The sequence below is a fragment of the Microchirus variegatus genome (genome assembly GCF_963457635.1).
Source record: "Microchirus variegatus genome assembly, chromosome: 4".
NCBI lineage: Eukaryota > Metazoa > Chordata > Actinopteri > Pleuronectiformes > Soleidae > Microchirus > Microchirus variegatus.
In genome coordinates, this window is record NC_139805.1 from 25,614,360 (window position 1) to 25,633,207 (window position 18,848).

The window sequence follows — 18,848 nt, forward strand, 5'->3', positions numbered from 1 at the left end:
GGTTTAAGATCTCTAGGTTTAAGATGCCAGATTAAAGTGTAAAATGACAACTCTCAGAGTTCAGCAGCCTGATAGCTGAAGGAATAAAATCATTAAAAAAGTGATGTGTTTTATGCTGTAATGCTTAGTACCAGCGACCTGAAGGCATCACCTCTAAGTTAGTTATGCTGCTGTCGACCGAGACTGCTGGGGGAATTCCTGTGGTGCACTCACACTTACTGTCACACATTCACTCTCTCACACTCAGGGTATGAATATGACTTCATTACATGCATTAACCTTGCATTAACCTGTCCTCACATTGCAGGCCAACAGATCCAGATACAGTTTCCAGGCTATAATTATTATCATTAGTAATTGTATTATTGTCATTATCATTATGCTATAATTATAAAAGGTGTATTATGTAATAAATCTGAAGCAACTGGTCATAAAATCCTCTTTATATGTCATGTATGTATGAGACTCAGGAATAATGTTCATATAACAAACTGAACTCACCAACAACACCAGTACAGCCAAAATATTTGCATTACAAAAAATATTTTGCACGGGTTGCCAGTTACATCAAAAAACGAAACCTAAAAGACCTCGGTATTTTGAATTTGAATGTAGTAACTGTTTTAAAGTTGATATTGGTATGATTTCTTTTTTCAAAATAAATATATATTTTGCTGCTTGTTTAAATGATATTGTAGTTCTATAAACATGTCATCACTGACTCGGAACATATAACTTGATACAATTGCTGTATTTCTGCTCCTGGTCTCTCTCTTCTGACTCCGCCCCACATTTTTCATTTCACCCCAACCGGTCGAGGCAGATGGCTGCAGATTTTTGTGATGATTAGAGTGTCCAAATTGACCTAATCCCCATATTGCATGTTTTTGGACTGTGGGAGAAACCCCATCTTGAAGTTTCGAGGTGACGACTTCCACTCAGAGATTGAAATTTAAATCCTGAACTTCTGTGAATGAAATGCATTGTGTTCATCAAACTACAATGGCTTGCTAGTTAGTTATAATGCTAACATTAACCAAAACGATCCTCCCTGTTCTGCGTAGACTGGAATAGTATGCCAATATTGTACCTCAATGAGATTATGAGGCTAACTTTAGTTACATCATGAAACAATGGAATAATTTATGTCATTTACATGTTAGTCTGATTATGAGTCACATGTCCACTACTGTTAAAACTATGCTATAATGTCATTACGATGCATACAGAATGTGACTAAAATCATAATAGTTATCATGTTTTAATCCGGTTATGATTTATTCTAGTCTAAGTCTGACTATGACTCACATCTACACTATGCCCACTGTTATGAAAACTCCCATAGACTGTTATAATCTGATTAAAATATGCACAATGTAAAGTGACTGAGATTGTAATGTGCTTATCCTGAATATGAATCAGGTTCAGAATATGCTGTCACTATATACTGACATATCATGGTTTCACAGTGGGTTATTATTAGATATATGTCTGTTTATCATGAAAATGTAGACGTTTTACAGGAGTGTGTGTCCATCCACACACAACTTACTTGTAACCGGACTCTTAGACATGACGTCTCTGGATGTGATTGGTGGATGGCTCTGGTATATATCCGTCAAGCTTCAATTCCACCTTCTCGCCAGTGGAATTTAATCTCAGCTCCTGCACCTTTAGGGCAGACGAGAACATAAAAGAAGTAAGTACTGTACTCTTTGTTGCAGAACAGGACAATATGACGCTAACGTGGCCGCTGTCGTATGCGCCACACACGACATTGTAGCGACGTGGTACTTGTTGGAAAGAGTGGTGTGAGACAGTTAGCAGCTGAGCTGTGAACGGTGCAGTGTGCTCTGGCCTGACGCCGTGTCATTTCTCCTGCTTTAGCTGTATGCCTACGTGGACCTAGCCAGCTAGTAGAACTCACTGTAATGGAAGCTAGCGTTAGCTCGCTAGCTAAGCCTCCAGTACAACTTGTACTATTTACGATCGGGTGCGTTTTAGCTAATTCAGACACACGCTAAAACGGCCTGGCCGCATAATAAGAATATAGTAGAGTTATTTAAACATTTACTTACTCAGCTTACTGTAGGCTTCATGTCATTAGCCGGTTAAAAGTAGGTTGTAAGTTGAACGTGTGGGTCTGTTGAAATGAGCAAAGATAACTAGTAGCAGAAGAGCTACGTGTCATACAAACAGACAAACACTACAAAGTTTGTTTTTTTTAGCAACTTTGCTAACTAGCTAGGCGTTTGGAAACCATGAAAATCTATCTAAATCTGATTTTTCAGCCCACTGTTGGATTCGTGTCATTGGATTGAATAAATGTGATAAGTTGTGTGTATGTGGGTCTGTTTGCGCGAGCAAAGCTACCAATTAGCCGAACAGCTACGTGTCACAGACGCACATTCCAAAGTCAAATTAAGTTGGCTAAATAACTAGTAGATTTGAGCTAATACAAAAAACAAACTGACGGTGACATGTACGCGTGGTTGATTAGTTTTAATGTTTACATTTCTTATTTTCTTTAAGCTTCGTGACATTTGCTGGTTAAATATGCGTCTTACAGTTGCTTGTGTGGGTCTGAGTAAGTAAAGCTAACTTAGCTGAGCAACTACGTGTCACCGTCGCACACACTGCAAAGTTTTAAGCAAGTTTACTAACTAGATAAAGGTTTGGGCTTCCACAAAGGTGAATAGTATTATTAGTGATATTTTTTTTCTAGTAGCCGACTGTTTCATTGCTTCACATGTTTGACAGCTTCATGTCATTAGCTTGCTAAAAGTGTATCTTTAAGTGTATGTGAGTGAGGAGGGGGTCTGAGTGAGCATACCTACATGTTAGCTGAGGAGCTACGTGTCACACACTGCTGTCTCCCACACACTGCAGTTAAAGTTTTTAGCAAGTTAGCTAGAGATGTGGAGCTAAGCATCCACATCATACTGAATCTCGCCGTTCTAGTCATCTCACCGTTTTATTTAACATGCATTAAATGGAGCTTTGGTGTCGGTGAGTAAAGATGATACTAGTTTGTCTCGATCTTGGTTCGTTTTTTTTCTTCATGCGGTTCAATGTTAGCCAAAATGACGGCAGCTAGCTTGAATGTCGTTGGGCAGCTGTCAGCAAATCATCACGATTTTGGATTAGCATGCACTGACCATCAAATATAATCCTTAATCGGATATTTGTACATAATCGTACGTCGGCTCAGACGTTGGCATGCCACTGCTAGCGTTATAAAGAAAAACTAGCTTCTTGTTCTCCTCTGACTGGCTGGCTAAACTTATTAGCAGCTCCTCTTTAATGTGCAATAATATAAGGTCATTTTTTTTCATCACGATGCATCGTAATCCTGTGTGTTTTTGACGTAAGATCTCGGGCTCGTCATCTATGTACGCATAACTGCACACATGTCATCCTAGTTACGCATTACTTGGCGTCGTTCCCTGTTCTGTAGATGACACATGTCGTCACACATGTCATCTTAACCATGGATTTGATCTTTATTGACTTACTGCAGCTGTTTTAAGAGGAAAGCAGTCTTCTGCCAGTTGTTAACATGATATAAGGAACTGTTTTTCAGGTTGTCCATTCATATAATTATACAAAATCCCATAAGTCACATAGCCTGTATTGCACAATTTATAATTACATGATACATTAAACAGGGATGTAACGGTATCAAAGAATTGTTCTCAATCACTTATAATATAGATATTGCTTATGCAATTTCTCAAACCGTTCACTCGTGATTGTATATTCTATTCAGTATTATTGTTAAATAATGTTTTTGTATACTTGTCTATAAGTCATGTTTTCTATTTATTAACCCATTTTTACTGCTTTAACAAGGCATATATGTAGACTAGAAAATGGGGGGGGGGGGTTACATGTTTTAAACAATGAACAATTGAAATGGGAACATCCAGGGTTTTTTAGTTTTCATATCGAGTAACAAGGAAACGATCCGGTCCTGTAGTTTTTTAGCGAGGCATCCATTTTAAATTCCAAAAAGCAAAACCAACTTCTTTAATTGGTCTGTAATTCTTTGGTTTTTGTCCAGAAGACCATTAGTTTCACAGGTTCATGACCGCATCAAGACATTGTTCTCACAATTTTTGGAAATTGACAGGACTGTTACATCTTCACGATAGAATTAATTATATCATCCTTACCAAATGGAATTGAGCCCTGGCTCAAGCTTGTGTTTTGACTGAGAACAGCACCTTTACTTGATGGATGGGGTGTGGGCTGTGCCCAACGGCCGTGTAGCGTGATGTCGTACAGGTACGATGACGAAGTTGAACACAACGCAAAAGACGACGATGGGAGACATCTCTTTTCCCCCTGCTCGGTTTGTTGTGGGTGGAGCTGGTTTGGCTAACCATACCATTTTACTAATGACAAAATAATACGTACTCGGTAGTCGTAGATGGGTTACTGCTTTTGGAGTGACCGGAAACTGTCACGAGCACTGGCAAACTAGTAAACTGAACCCAGGTGTTCGAATGACTTCACACAGTTGCGTAGCAAATTATTCAGCCTTCAACAATTACACAGTTTGATAATGACATGTCTACCGTCTACAACAGCCTTTTAAGACTGTCTCTCAAAGCACTGTCATTCAAGGTTTGTTCTGTGTTTTGAGGCTGCGTCCATTTATAGAAGCCAGATGCTTCTCAAGAAGAACAGGCTTCACTGGCTCTTAAATTCTACTGCATTTACATTCGTTCGTTTGGCAGAGGCTTTTGCCCTAAGTGACTTACAGCTGAGGTACAACAGGAACATCATGTTCTTTCTGGCGTCTTTATGTGAACACTGATAATTTTCCAGACTGTTTTTCATCACCCTGAGGTGCCAGTATCTTGGCAGCAGCTTTTCTATTGATCTCATGAGGAGTTTGATGATCAAAATACGCAAGTTATGCCTTTAAAACAGTCCATTGTTGGGCAACACAAGTTTGTTTTTTTCGGTATAATTTCTCAACTTTCCTTTTTTTAAATGAAGTTTTAATATAAAACTATTGCCTTATTAATCACCCGTTTAGTTGAATTGAATGACACTTGAAGTTTCATAGTGTATCAGGATGTTTTCTGTGGAAACATGTTTCAAAATGAGCCCCTATTAAATGGAGAGGATAATAAATATAATGTCTATACAAATGATCATTTCTTTTTGTTCTTCAGGCAAAAGCTGGCAGGCTGACGGGAACTTCCATCTTTACAGGACGGATTATCTGGTAACTGACCAATTAGCTGGTAAGTAAATAATCACCTCCAATTTACACTCTGTAGTTAATGGAACTAATTTAATCTCAGCAGCATTTTATTTATCAAGAATGTAATTTGATGCCCACACCATTGACTCGTTGACCTCAGCAAGAGGCCACCTTTTTAATGAGTTTATTTCATTTGCTTATTTCATGTACTATTTGAAACAAACTTTTCATTATTTGTGGGTTTTCGTTGTCTCCATCCACCCCAAAAAAATAGACACCTAATCTCTTTTCGTTTGCCAGATATTGTTTCTGGAAACCGAGACACGACTCGATTGAATTTCCAATTTAAGTCCAGCTTTATTACAGTACCGATTTGTTTTTATCCATCTTTCTAAAAGCAAAAATAAACATTTTATTCACTTAAAATATTTATTTATCTGATTTATATAGCTGTCTCTTTTTTATATATATATATATATATATATATATATATATATATATATATATATATATATATATATATATATATAAAAAAAATGCCTTGAGTGAGAGAATTATCAGAGAGATTATCATTAGCTTCAAATATCCCACACAGGTTAGTTGAGTTTTCTGTTGATGGACTTATCTCTATTTTGCTATAATCCTGTGTCCTGTGTGGACATACTGAGGGGGTCAGCAAAGTCAAATCCTCTTAGCCCCTGAGTCGACTCGCCTAGCTTCAGTTCTTGGAACTGCCCCTGGACAAACACGGTAGAACAGAAGCCAAACTGGTTTCAAAACTTGTACTTTGGCTGTAGCCCCGCCCCACTGTCAGATGGTTGTTACAGGTTAACACGGCACCGACCCAAATGTGACGAGGAGTGCGGTTCTATGAAACGCGTGACTTCTTCTGATAAAAATAGATTAGATAATGACGAGACTCTCAAAGTCCACCCATGATAAGCTCATGTACCATGTCAGACCTGATTACATCAAACTCAGGCCTTTGTTTTTATCTAGTTTTAGTTGTCTTGTCACACCTGAACTCCGATGCTAATTTTTCCACCAAATGCTGCTCAAACATTATCTCAGTGGTTAACGACTAATGATTAACTGTTTCAGCTGTGGTTCACTTCTGATTGAGTCAATTGACTTGAGACCCGTAATGATGACAGATGAATGTAGAATAAACTTGTTTAAACATTTTAAATTCCACAGTTAATATTGAAGACACAGATTAAACGCCAACTGTAGCAATTACAGCATATTAGTGTTGTGTATTAATGCAGTACTCGCATCTCGTACTTCCACTGACTCGTATCCTCTCTCTGTTGGCTCATCTAATGATACGTCTGTCGCAATTTTACCAATATCGCTTGTATTTCTTATCCAAACAATATCAAAGTCTGCAGTGCACACCCCTGCCAAGTTTGAAGCCTGTCAAGTGAACCATTTGACATTTTATGTGAAGGCAGGTTGATTTTGTCTGTCTGGGCTGCTGCAGGAAAGTGGCTGCTCAAGATGGCGACTTGTAAAGCAAGGCCCATGCCTAAAGTGCATAAGAGGCTTGTTTTTAAGGCTACGAAAAGCAAACCATTTTTGATTTTAAGCAACACCCATACTAACATGGGGTTAATTTTCACAATGTTGCATCATTGCCAATTTCCTCCTTGTCCTTGACAGTCGGACAGACTGACATTCCTTGAATTAATAAGGAGCTAGATGATGTTGCCTTTTTTTTTTTTTTTTTTTTGAATCATGCATTCATAGCGATGTGATTTTGTCTTTCATACATTTTTGTTGCACTAAAAAGACGTCATAATGACACCCTTTGTTATCTTTGGTTTCAGTGGCACACTCGGACTCTGTGTTTAGCGTGGGATTTTGACCATGAGCTCAGTCGCAGTACTTACGCAGGAAAGCTTCAATGAGCACCGCAGTGGGCTCTTGCCAGAGCAGAAGGGTGGTGAGTGTATGTTGGATTTCACTTGTTACTGCTCCACTGCTATTTGTACAACACAGACATGGAGCCATTGAGGGATTTACTCCTGTTTTTCTTTGTGTTCAGCTGCTGTGGCAGGACCCAGTGGTGTAGTGGAGGAAGATGCCCTTCCTACCTACAAGGATGCCTTCCCTCCTCTGCCCGAGAAGGCGGCATCTCCTGAGGGGACCCAGGAAACTGTCTGGACATCCAAGATCCGTCCTCTCAAGTCCTCTATTATCACCCAGGTATAACCTTTTTTCACATTCTTCTTCAGTTTGTGGGCTTAAATTCACCAGAAAGGCCTTCACCATCTCTCAGAATGTGGGTCGTGTGTATTGTACCTCTCTACCAAGACCCCATTGACAATCCATTTTTATTTAATGATTGTTCTTTAAATCTTTGACATGATGGAAAATGAATGTTTTCTACTCGTGCTAGGTTTTCCATGTGCCACTCGAGGAGCGCAAGTACAAGGACATCAACCAGTTTGGGGAAGGAGACCAAGCGAAGGTCTGTGTGGACATCATGAACAGGACCGGCGCCCACCTGGAACTCTCCTTGGCCAAAGATCAGGGTCTCTCCATCATGGTTTCCGGAAAACTGGACGCTGTGATGAAGGCCCGCAAGGAGATTGTGTCCCGACTGCAGACTCAGGTCAAAGAGACCCAACATTTCTTAATAAATGATCCATAAGGCTGAGATGGTTTCTAAAGTTTCAAGGGCAGTATAGTAACAAGTGTGCATCATTATAACCACAACAGGCTACAACTTCTGTTGCCATCCCCAAGGAGCACCATCGTTTTGTCATCGGTAAGAACGGGGAGAAGCTTCAGGAGCTTGAACTTAAGACCGCCACCAAAATCCAAATCCCACGACCTGACGACCCCAGCAACCAAATCAAGATCTCTGGCACCAAGGAGGGTCTGGAGAAGGCGAAGCACGAGATCCTGTTGATCTCTGCTGAGCAGGTAATGTTTTAATTTTTTTTAAAATTATTATTATTATAGTGGTTTTAAATACTCACCATTCGATGTTTAGTGTGGGTTTGGTGTAAAATAACACTTATAGCTGGTACCTGACATATAACCACCACAATGAAGCTGCTAAATCTCTTAAGCTGTTGAAAATCGTGCAGTTACACTTTAAGAAAAAGACCCCCAAGGTAGCTGCTGTACAAAATGTATATATAAAAAAAATGTCTCTCAGATTTTACTTACGACTGGTTGGTCTGTGTATTTATTTTCCCTCTCTTGGACTTCAGGATAAGCGTGCTGTGGAGAGGGTGAACATTGATAAGGTGTACCATCCATTCCTCACCGGTGCCTACAACAAGGTGGTAGGAGAGTTGATGCAGGAAACTGGTGCCCGCATTAATGTTCCTCCTCCCAGCGTGAACAAGACCGAGATCGTCATCACTGGGGAAAAGGAGCAGGTGGCCCTTGCTGTGGCTGCGATCAAGAAGATATACGAAGAAAAGGTTTGCATTTGACATTTTAGTTTATAATGAAAGTTTGTATTTTTCCCAGATTGGACAGTGAATCTCAACACCCCTGATCCTTTTCTGTTGCAGAAGAAGAATGCCACCACCATTGCGGTGGAGGTGAAGAAGTCTCAGCACAAGTATGTGATCGGCCCCAAGGGAAACACCCTCCAGGAGATCCTGGATAAAACTGGTGTGTCGGTCGAAATCCCACCATCCGACAGCAGCTCAGAAACTGTCATCCTTCGTGGTGAGCCGGACCGTCTGGGTCAGGCTCTCACTGAAGTTTATGCCAAGGTAAAAAAAAGGAAAAACAAAATATGACAACGACATACACGGGTGACTGTTTTGGAAAGTTACTAACTTAATTTCCCGTCTTAGGCAAACAGCTACAATGTTTCCTCGGTATCGGCTCCCTCTTGGCTTCATCGTTTCATTATTGGCAAGAAGGGGCAGAACTTGGCCAAGATTACCCAGCAGTGGCCCAAGGTTTGTGTGTGGAATGACTCTTTTTAGTAACAGAGCTTTAAAAAAACCTTGTTCCTACTTCTAATTCACACTTATTTGTTTCTGTTTTTCATATAGGTGCACATTGAGTTCACTGAGGGAGAGGAGAGGATCACCCTGGAGGGTCCCACCAAAGACGTGCAGATGGTGCAGAGTCAGATTGAAATCATTGTGACTGATTTGGTGTGTACTGAATTGCATATCTGACAGCAAATGCATATAATGTACTCCATGCAACAACCGTCACATTTTACTGCACCTTGTATTTACTTTTGTGGTAGTTCTGCTTACCAATTAGTTTTGATGATGAGTATTGCTTTAGAATTGGATCTCTCTCTTATAGCTATCATTAAACATATGTTTTTTTTACATTAATTAAACTGAAGTAGTTACATTAATGCATTTTTTTATTAAATGACCACTCACATTATGCAAACTCAGAACTTTAAAAACCTGTTCAAAATATCCAACCTAGAAGTGCATTGTGCCATCTTTTCTCTTCAGAAGAAAACCGTTAAATCTTAGCTGTATAGCTCATGGTCTCGCAAGGCTATCGCGGTCAAGTCGCACATGTAATAGGTTCAAACAGTTTGTGTAGAGGATACAGGAAATGTTATATATTAAAAGATTGATTTAAGGATTTTATGAATTGATATCAGATCTTTCAAATGAAGATCAACAGAATCGGAAAATCCCAGACCTAATGATAAACTTGTTTGGAAAGTAGCTGAAATCCTGATCTGTCAGTCAAAAGGTATTTTCTCTTGTCAGGGCTGATTGATAGTATAAAGAGATTAAGGTTTGTTTGAACGGTGGTTGTTTGAAGAACTAACGTACAGTTAGCATAGCGCTAAGATGTAAAGATGTCAATTTCTCCTCTGCTGATGGCACATCTGTGCCTGCAAATTTGCTTTTGTACAGGGATTAAAAGTAATATTATATAATGAATTCTTTTTTATTCTTTTTAAAGATAAGCCGTATGGATTATACGGAGATCAGCGTGGATCCCAAATTCCACCGGCACCTGATTGGAAAAGGCGGCGGTAACAGTAAGTACAGAGTCGCTATTAAAAAGGGTCCAAAACTTCAGCACTTTCATTAAATACCACATTCACTGACTTTTATTCAGTCAACCGCATCAAAGAACTGCACAAGGTGACCGTCCGCATCCCCCCTGATAACGAGAAAAGCAACCTGATCCGCATCGAGGGGGATCCTCAGGGTGTACAGGAAGCCAAGAAGGAGCTGCTTGAGCTTGCGTCACGCATGGTTGGTACAAGCTTCACAGTCGAGCAGGCGATGAGTGCATTTAGAGCTGGCTTTGCTTAACACGGGTTGTCTCTTTCAGGAGAACGAGCGTACAAAGGACATGATCATTGAACAGCGTTTTCATAGAGCCATCATTGGCCAAAAGGGCGAGAATATTAAAGAAGTCCGCGACAAATTCCCAGACGTGAGTCTCAAACTGCTGATATTTGTTGGTGTGTGTGCTCCTTGGTTGTACTTTTTTTTTTTTTTTTTTTTTCTCACGTTGACTCTTGTTTGTTCCAGGTCATCATCAATTTCCCCGACCCAGCACAGAAAAGTGACATCGTTCAACTTAGGGGCCCACGAAATGAAGTGGAAAAATGCGCCAAGTTCATGCAGAAGATAGTGGCTGAAATGGTGAATAGTTATTTTCATTTCTTTTTCAATTCTGGATGTCGAAGTGCAGCTGTGTGTTTAATCTTCAGTGATCCCTTTGCTCAGGTGGAGAACAGCTTCTCTGTCTCAGTCCCCATTTTCAAGCAGTTCCACAGAAACATAATTGGAAAAGGAGGCTCAAACATCAAGAAGGTACCGCGATCATAGATGTTGTTATACGCAGACAAATGAACCCGTCAATCTGTCAAAACGTGACTTTTTATTTTTTACCTTTTTAAGATTCGGGAGGAAACCAACACAAAAATTGACCTGCCCGCTGAAAACAGCAACTCCGAGATGATCATCATCACCGGGAAGAAGGCGAATTGCGAGGCTGCACGGAATCGCATCCTGGCAATTCAGAAGGAACTGGTGAGCAATACACGCACAAGGGCAATGTCCAGAGTTTCACATATGACAAGTAATGACAGATTTTCTGGTGAATCTCTGGAGAATCCAGGCGAGCATGCAGGAGGCAGGATTCTCCAGAGTTTCCTCCGGTCTTCTCATATGAGCTTACTCGGATATTATTCACAGATGTGAGTAGTGGATGTTTGTGTTTCTCACAATCTTCCCCAGAGATCAATGGGATGAGTATCCTGACCAAAATAAGTGCCATTTACAATAATGATGAGATAATATAATGAAATTGCCCTAAATTACTTAACCTTAAATTTTTGATAGGAAACTATGTTTCGTTAACAGAAATGGGCGAAGACTTCTTGTCTGTATCTGACCTAATTTGACATCATTTTCTATAAGCTGAAGGAAAGGAAACAAATACAGACATATGTCCTTAAAAGCTTATGCATACAGAGGAAGCAGATAAAAATATTCTTACTAACTCGCTCTCATGAAGAATTAAAAATTAAGTACACGTGTCTAAAGAAATGTCTCCTTTGGTTCAGGCGAACATCACCGAGATGGAGGTTTCCATTCCCTCCAAGCTGCACAACTCCTTGATTGGGACAAAGGGCCGCTTGGTTCGCGCCATCATGGAGGAGTGTGGCGGCGTCCACATCCACTTCCCCTCTGAGGGCTCAGGGATCGATAAGGTCACCATCCGAGGCCCCGTGGAGGAGGTGGAGAAAGCCAAGCAACAATTGCTTGGTTTGGCAGAGGAGAAGGTTGGTATAAATGTCTAATATTTAACTTCCGTTGACCTAGCTCCTAGCATACGATGTTAAACTTCCAACGGTTGTTATTTATAACAGAGTTTGTACTTTTTAATTTTCAGCAAATAAAGAGCCACACTGCCGAGCTACGCGCGAAGCCCGAATACCACAAGTTCCTGATCGGAAAAGGTGGAGGAAACATCCGCAAGGTTCGCGACAGCACCGGAGCGAGGATCATCTTTCCCACCGCGGACGACAAAGACCAGGAGCTCATCACTGTGATTGGCACTGAGGAGGCAGTGCGGGAGGCTCAGAAGGAGCTGGAGCACCTCATCCAGAGTTTGGTGAGTCTCTATTCGACGGTGGATTCTTCTGTCCGAACTCGATTTTTATTTATTTATTGTTTTTAAGCTGAATCTAATCCGACACTAACACAGAAAGTTGTAACCTGATTGTCTAGTTAACTCCTAGAAAACACCAAGGCTTTGGCTCTCCGAAACCTTTATTTTAAATGTTCTTATGCCTTTACAGGACAATGTTGTTGAAGATACCATGAGCGTTGATCCCAAGCACCATCGCTACTTTGTGTCTCGTCGCGGCCAAGTCCTCCGGGACCTCGCTGACGAGTATGGCGGCGTGATGGTGAGCTTCCCTCGCACTGGTACTCAGAGTGAAAAGGTCACCCTCAAAGGAGCCGCAGAATGTGTGGAGGCAGCCAAGAAGCGCATGCAGGAGATCGTTGAGGACTTGGTTAGTAGGAAGTGTTTTGTCTAACTTGTTTAACTTGTCTATATTGTTTTCTATTGCATGTCAGCTTTTACTCTCCAACTGATTTTCCTTTCTCTCTCAAACTTTCTCTTTTCCAGGATGCTCAGGTGACGATGGAGTGTGTGATTACTCAGAAGTTCCACCGCTCCATCATGGGTCCGAAGGGCTCACGGATCCAGCAGATTACCAGAGATCACAATGTACAGATTAAGTTCCCAGAGCGTGAGGACCCACAAGGTAAAGAAGAGGGATAAGTGTTAGTCCTGAATTTGGAGTTGTAGAGAAACTTATCTCATTTTATTTATTTTTTTAATATATTTTTTTTAGCGGCTCCTCCTGCAGAGGCTCCCATTCAAGAGAATGGAGAAGCGAATGGAGAAGTGAAGGAGCCTGTCGATCCAAATGCACCCAAGAAGTGTGACGTGATCGTGATTTCTGGCCGCAAAGAGCGGTGCGAGGCTGCCATAGAAGCACTGAAGGTCAGTGTTTTCATCCTGTTAAACCTTCTCTACATTTTACTTATACAGTATAATGTTTGATGTTGTTATCGACAAAGACAAAGACCACAACAAGGCACTGTCTTTTGTTTCATTTGTAGGACCTGTCAACATTTAATTACCCTGAGAACATTTTGTTAAATATTTTGACAACCTACTTTACAGCTCACTCTCTCCGTTCCTGCTTGCTTTTTCAGAGCTTTATTGTCCCTCGAGGGAAAAATAGTTTTACAGTTGGCCGTACACAAACAATTGGTAAAACACCTTCAACTACATGGACACGGCACAAACCAATTCTCTTTAAACAATCCCTGTCAACTGTCAATGAGCAACTAGGGTTGCAAAGAGGATGGGAAAATGGGAACTTAAGCTATAATATATATCTGTATATATCAATATTCCAGACTGAAAACTTTCCTTGGAATTGAATGAAAATTAACTGGAAATTGTGGCTATTTTATAAATAGAAAAAAGTTTGTTTTTGTCATGAGCCGACATGAGAAAGTTTTTTTGGCACTATACAATATGCTGCTGCATATCTGTGGCATCCTTCCTATACTGTATGTCTTTCTGCAATATTTAAACCTAAACAATATTTTCTTTTAACATTTGGTGGTGTGAAAAGCCATTTTTCTGCTGAATAGATGATACGGAGTGTAAAAAAAACCCAAAAAAACAACAAAACACTAATACAATGCACAGATCTAATTGTTTTAGCTAAGATTATTCTACAAAATGTGTTTTACCAACTGTTTAAAGTTCCCAAACTAGACATGTTCAATAAAATTTAAGTGACAAATAAAAAAAAGTTCCCAAACTAACATTTTTGTAATTCCCAGAGTTTTGCAACCCTATGTGCAATCAAAAATGATTGATGAAATCTGACACTGCATGTTTTTTTCAATAATTAAATAATAATAATAATAATAATAGTAGATATATAAAAATAATAATAATAATGATTAAAAATATTTTATTAAACTGAAAACACCCCCCAAACACACTTTATTTTGGTAGGTTCACAACATGGTGTCAAACTATAGTAATTGTTCAATTCTTAAAATTGATTTGAATGTCTTTGTCTCCTTTTCTTAGTCCTTGGTTCCTTTGACCATTGAGGTAGAAGTGCCTTTTGAGCTTCATCGATACATCATCGGACAGAAAGGAAGTGGAATTCGTAAGATGATGGATGAATTTGAGGTGCGTTCCGTAAGAGATTGTATCATCAAAGATTTGAACTGCAGTTTTTTAAATTTTGCTCGTCACTGTTGCGATTGACCTCACCGTCTGCCTCCAGGTTAATATTCAAGTGCCTGCTCCTGAGCTGCAGTCTGATAAGATCGCCATCACTGGTTTGGCTGACCACCTGGATCGTGCCAGAGAGGGCCTCCTGGAGCGCGTCAAAGAGCTGCAGGCTGAGCAGGAAGATCGGGTTAGTGTTGTGCTAAAGTAGCGTTGATGATTCACGTGTTTCACATGGAGCTGTTATCTTTTAAGATAAACATATAAGCCGCCTTTATGATTGCACTAAAGGAAAGGGCTTAAATATTAACAATTCCATAGTCCTAGTGGCTATAGGAATGAGGTGAAAGGTTACATGTAGTGAAAGTCTAATCCACATCTCTGTCATCCTTTTTTGAAAAACGCCTGCAGGCACTCAGGAGCTTTAAACTGACCATCACTGTGGATCCCAAGTATCACCCCAAAATCATCGGACGCAAGGGTGCCATCATTACAACCATCCGCACCGAGCATGACGTTAACATCCAGTTCCCCGAGAAGAATGATGAAAACCAGGTATAGTAGATTTGAAAATCATGATACTGCAACAGCACAGCAGGTGGTGCTAAAATACCAGCCCCTACTTGTCAAAACCACCCTGGAACTTTCCCCTTGGTATTGATAGTGGCGTGACACTAGCTCAAACACGGCTCTCAGAGGTAGTCATTGTACCGGAAACCCAAAGGTGCGGCTTTATAACGACAGTTGTGGCTTTGTTTTATAAGAATCACGACTGTAAGCTATAGCCATTGTCATGTGCAAAGTGTGACTATGTCTAGTTACCACTAATGACAATTGTGGGATGACTACTTATGCTAAAAATAACATTACAAATGTACATATTTTTTGATAAAGTTTACTAGAGGAAATATCCAATATAACATTAATGTATTCTATTTTACAAGATACCAACTGTTGCGCTATTTTTATTTCTAAGATTTACAGCAAAAGTTTTGAGAAGTCTCTTTTGATTTTAGCTACACAGTAAAGGCGAACAGAACTGCTCAGTTCCATTAATAAAACCAAAGATAATGGGATTTTACTAGTGCAATTCTCCACTTCAAGAAAACAAATGAAAACAAACCACAGCACTTGAGAGCTAGTTTGACTAATGCAGAATCCAGTGTCTTGTCATAAGGAGCAGCTACAATAATGCGCATTCAATGACCCTCGGAAATCTCAGGACCAAAGAACAGAAATTCATATTTGTTTTTGGGAATACCATGACTTTTACTGAGGTTTCATTGTGGACGAAATGCTATTCCACCTGTCTTTAAAAAAAACATCTGTCAATATGTATTCTTAATGAGTTAAGAAAAAAGCTCCAACTCCTGTGAAGTAAAGATTTTGTGCTTCAGTGTCGGTGTTAAACGCCTCCTCCCGTGTGTCCCCACAGGACCAGATAACTATTACAGGGTACGAGCACAAAGCCATATCTGCCAGAGACGCCATCCAGGCCATCGTGGATGAGCTGGAGGACATGATCTCTGAGGACATCAGCCTGGACAACCGGGTCCACGCCCGCATCATTGGAGCTCGCGGCAAAGGCATCCGCAAAATCATGGATGAGTTTAAGGTGAGGCTGCTCCCAAAATTATACCGATGATATTTGGTCTTTTTGATACCAAAATCCTTGTTGGAAAGTCTTACCGCTTGGCAGCCATCTTGTTTATGCTTCTTCACATAGCAAATGGAACCGTTAAACCCTTTTCTTGTCTTATAATCCAGTTTTGTTGCTTTGTCTCCATCCTGTGTGTTAATTTTTTAGGTTGATCTCAGGTTTCCCCAAAGTGGAGCTGCTGACCCAAAACGGGTGACGGTCACAGGTCGCCCTGAGCTTGTGGATGAGGCCATCGATCACCTTCTTAACCTGGAAGAGGAATATGTAAGCACATGGATGCTGACAGTTGTTAAATAAACTGTAACGGGAGAGAAATTTAAACATGCTGCTTAATTCCTATTCGCTGAGTGCCGTTAAAAAAACTCTGTTGTGCTACTTTTGCAGTTGGGGGATGTTGTGGAGAACGAGGCAAAGATGGCGTACATGAGGCCTCCTGGTGGAAGTGTCGCTGCCGGTGATGAGCAGCGTGGGCCATCCAAGGGCTTTGTGGTGAGGGAGGCTCCATGGACCACGGGCAATGAGAAGGTGAGCGTTTCCACTGGACATAAAGCTCTGTCACACTGTCATTCTTCTTCTCACAGGACAGTGAGAATAATCTTAATTGAGTGTTGTAATGTTGACGAGTATACGTTGTATTGACACTTTGGGAGGAGCGTTGAGCTTTCTCTAGTTTTAATCTCCATTCTTTTTCCCTCTTTTCTCAGGCTCCGGCTCCCGACATGTCCAGCTCTGAAGATTTCCCGAGCTTCGGAGCCCCAGTGGCGGCTAAGACATCTCCCTGGGGACCAAAGCGCTTCTGAGCGTCGCTGCTGCTGCAGCTGCTGCTGCTGCACCCGTAACCGAAACACAATCGTCCCCGATCGCCCCCACAAACACCCTCGCCCACCCGATCCCCCCCTCCCCTCCTGATCTCGACCCCGGACTGACTGCTGACCCTCAAAGTCTTCAGTTCTGAGAACGTCATCTCTCTCTGTTTAGCGTATCCTGGGCTTTCTTTGCAGATTCATTGGTCTGAAAGTGCTTTCAGGTACTGTCATTGACTCGTGAGCTTTGCATTCAAAGGAAAAAAAAAAAAAAGAAAAAGAGAAAAAAAATGGTAAAAAGAAATCTGTCATGCTAAGACAAGAAAAGAAGTGACAGTGTAGTCAAAAAAAAAACAAAGCAGACATTGAAATGTTGGTTGGACCTGACTTTTCATTGTGGTTTGAACTGTTATACCAAAATGAAACGGTGGCCAGACATGAGTTTATTTTTCGAGCTGCCCTTCTCTTAGTTGCCTTCGCAGGTTGGGTGGGGGGGACAGGGTTTTGAATTACCGCTGGTGGTGTGACCCACTGGTGGTCACATGTTTCACTGACCTCCCTCCCCTCCTGCTTCACTCATGTAGCCCAGTTGAATCTTTAGCCCTCAAGCACACCGTCATAGTGGTTTTGTCCTTCTGTCACGTCTTCTCCATTTGCTCTTTTAACTGTGCTCCTGTGATTATATTCAAGTAGTGGCACGTACCTTTATCGCCTTATGAATTGATAAATACTATGAGAAGGAAGAGGAGGAGGAGAAGAAGGAGGAGAAGGTGTTGGGAGGATTCAGCTGCTGCAGGATGGCACCTACTCAAACTGCCAGATGTGTGGAGATCACACCAGAACTCAAACTTCTTTACAACACTAGGTCTCCAGCTCCAACGCATCAAACCTCGTACTTTAAAACTGTCGAATGAACTTATTTTTGTGACACTTGAAGAGTAAATCAAACTACAAAAGAAGAAGAAACTAAAGACTGTTTGTTTGTGAGCAGAACAGCAAACCACCACCACCATGTGCCAACTCTCTGTTTAGTCTGTGTAACTCATCATCTCTGTATTGGGTCAGTGTCCAGTCCCTTTGTCTTCCACTTGCTATGCAGAATGTTCTGTTTGAATAGCAACGTCCCCCTTTTTTTTAATCAGCCTTACAACTAGAAGGATACAAACCAGGTAGAGATGTTTTTTTTTTTTTTTTTTAAAAAGAAAGATCGACTGGGACGGGTTTGTCCGTTGTTCCTCTGAAAGTTCTTGGAAAAAATCCCCCAGTTCTTATCCTAACTCGTTTAATTTGTGCTCAAAAGGAGCAGATCTACTTCAACATCCAGCATCAACCTACCTTGGTTTATATCATCCTAGTACTGAATGAAAGATTATGCAAATACCATTGAAGTGAACGGTTATGGATGACACTGGAAAAGAAATTGTCCAAAAACTTAATAAAAATTGAAAATGAATTGTTTTTGCTCTCTTGTGCCTGTGGTTTCTCTCTCAATACAACCATACATCACTGAAGAGGTGAGAAGTGAAACAAACCACTGAACAGCCTCCACTGGTTTACTTTGAAGAAAGAAAAGATGGATATGTTATAAGTTAAATTAAGTATAAAGTAAAATATGCGACCCCAGGGCAAAAACAGCAACAAGTCGGCCCAATGCAAACCATAAAACAAAAGTATGCAAGTTGAAGTTTTGAAGAAGCCACTACATGCTTAAAATCACAGTATTGTGGGTCTTAAAACCATAAACTTCATATTTGAATTAGGGTTGTTTGATGCTGTGAATCACTCCTAGTTAAGATGTGGTGACGTCACATTCCAGTGCTTCTGCTGTTTTTATGGCCAATCAGCTGCTCACAGAGGAAACGCGTGGCTGCTTAATATGCAGCTGAGAGGCTGTTGCTCCTCAATGCTAAAA

At 40.7% G+C, this 18,848-nt stretch overlaps 1 protein-coding gene across 2 annotated transcripts; it reads left to right on the plus strand.

Annotated features, from left to right (window-relative positions):
* Nucleotides 1–1,616: 1,616 nt before the first annotated feature.
* On the plus strand, nt 1,617–18,394 carry hdlbpa (high density lipoprotein binding protein a). 2 transcript variants are annotated; one of them, XM_083887664.1, is made up of 28 exons: nt 1,617–1,699; nt 5,187–5,258; nt 7,048–7,169; nt 7,266–7,426; nt 7,620–7,835; nt 7,943–8,149; nt 8,443–8,658; nt 8,752–8,958; nt 9,043–9,150; nt 9,247–9,351; nt 10,139–10,217; nt 10,298–10,437; nt 10,517–10,621; nt 10,720–10,833; nt 10,918–11,004; nt 11,092–11,223; nt 11,760–11,978; nt 12,089–12,310; nt 12,498–12,716; nt 12,833–12,971; nt 13,062–13,213; nt 14,327–14,431; nt 14,529–14,663; nt 14,885–15,028; nt 15,909–16,088; nt 16,281–16,397; nt 16,518–16,658; nt 16,838–18,394. In XM_083887664.1, the coding sequence occupies exons 3-28, from the start codon at nt 7,088–7,090 to the stop codon at nt 16,931–16,933; spliced, it is 3,828 nt and encodes a 1,275-aa protein (XP_083743790.1). In that variant the 5' UTR covers nt 1,617–1,699; nt 5,187–5,258; nt 7,048–7,087; the 3' UTR covers nt 16,934–18,394. The 2 variants fall into 2 exon arrangements, with proteins under 2 accessions (XP_083743790.1, XP_083743791.1); XM_083887665.1 differs by having other exon boundaries at nt 7,048–7,163.
* The last annotated feature ends 454 nt before the right edge of the window (nt 18,395–18,848 follow it).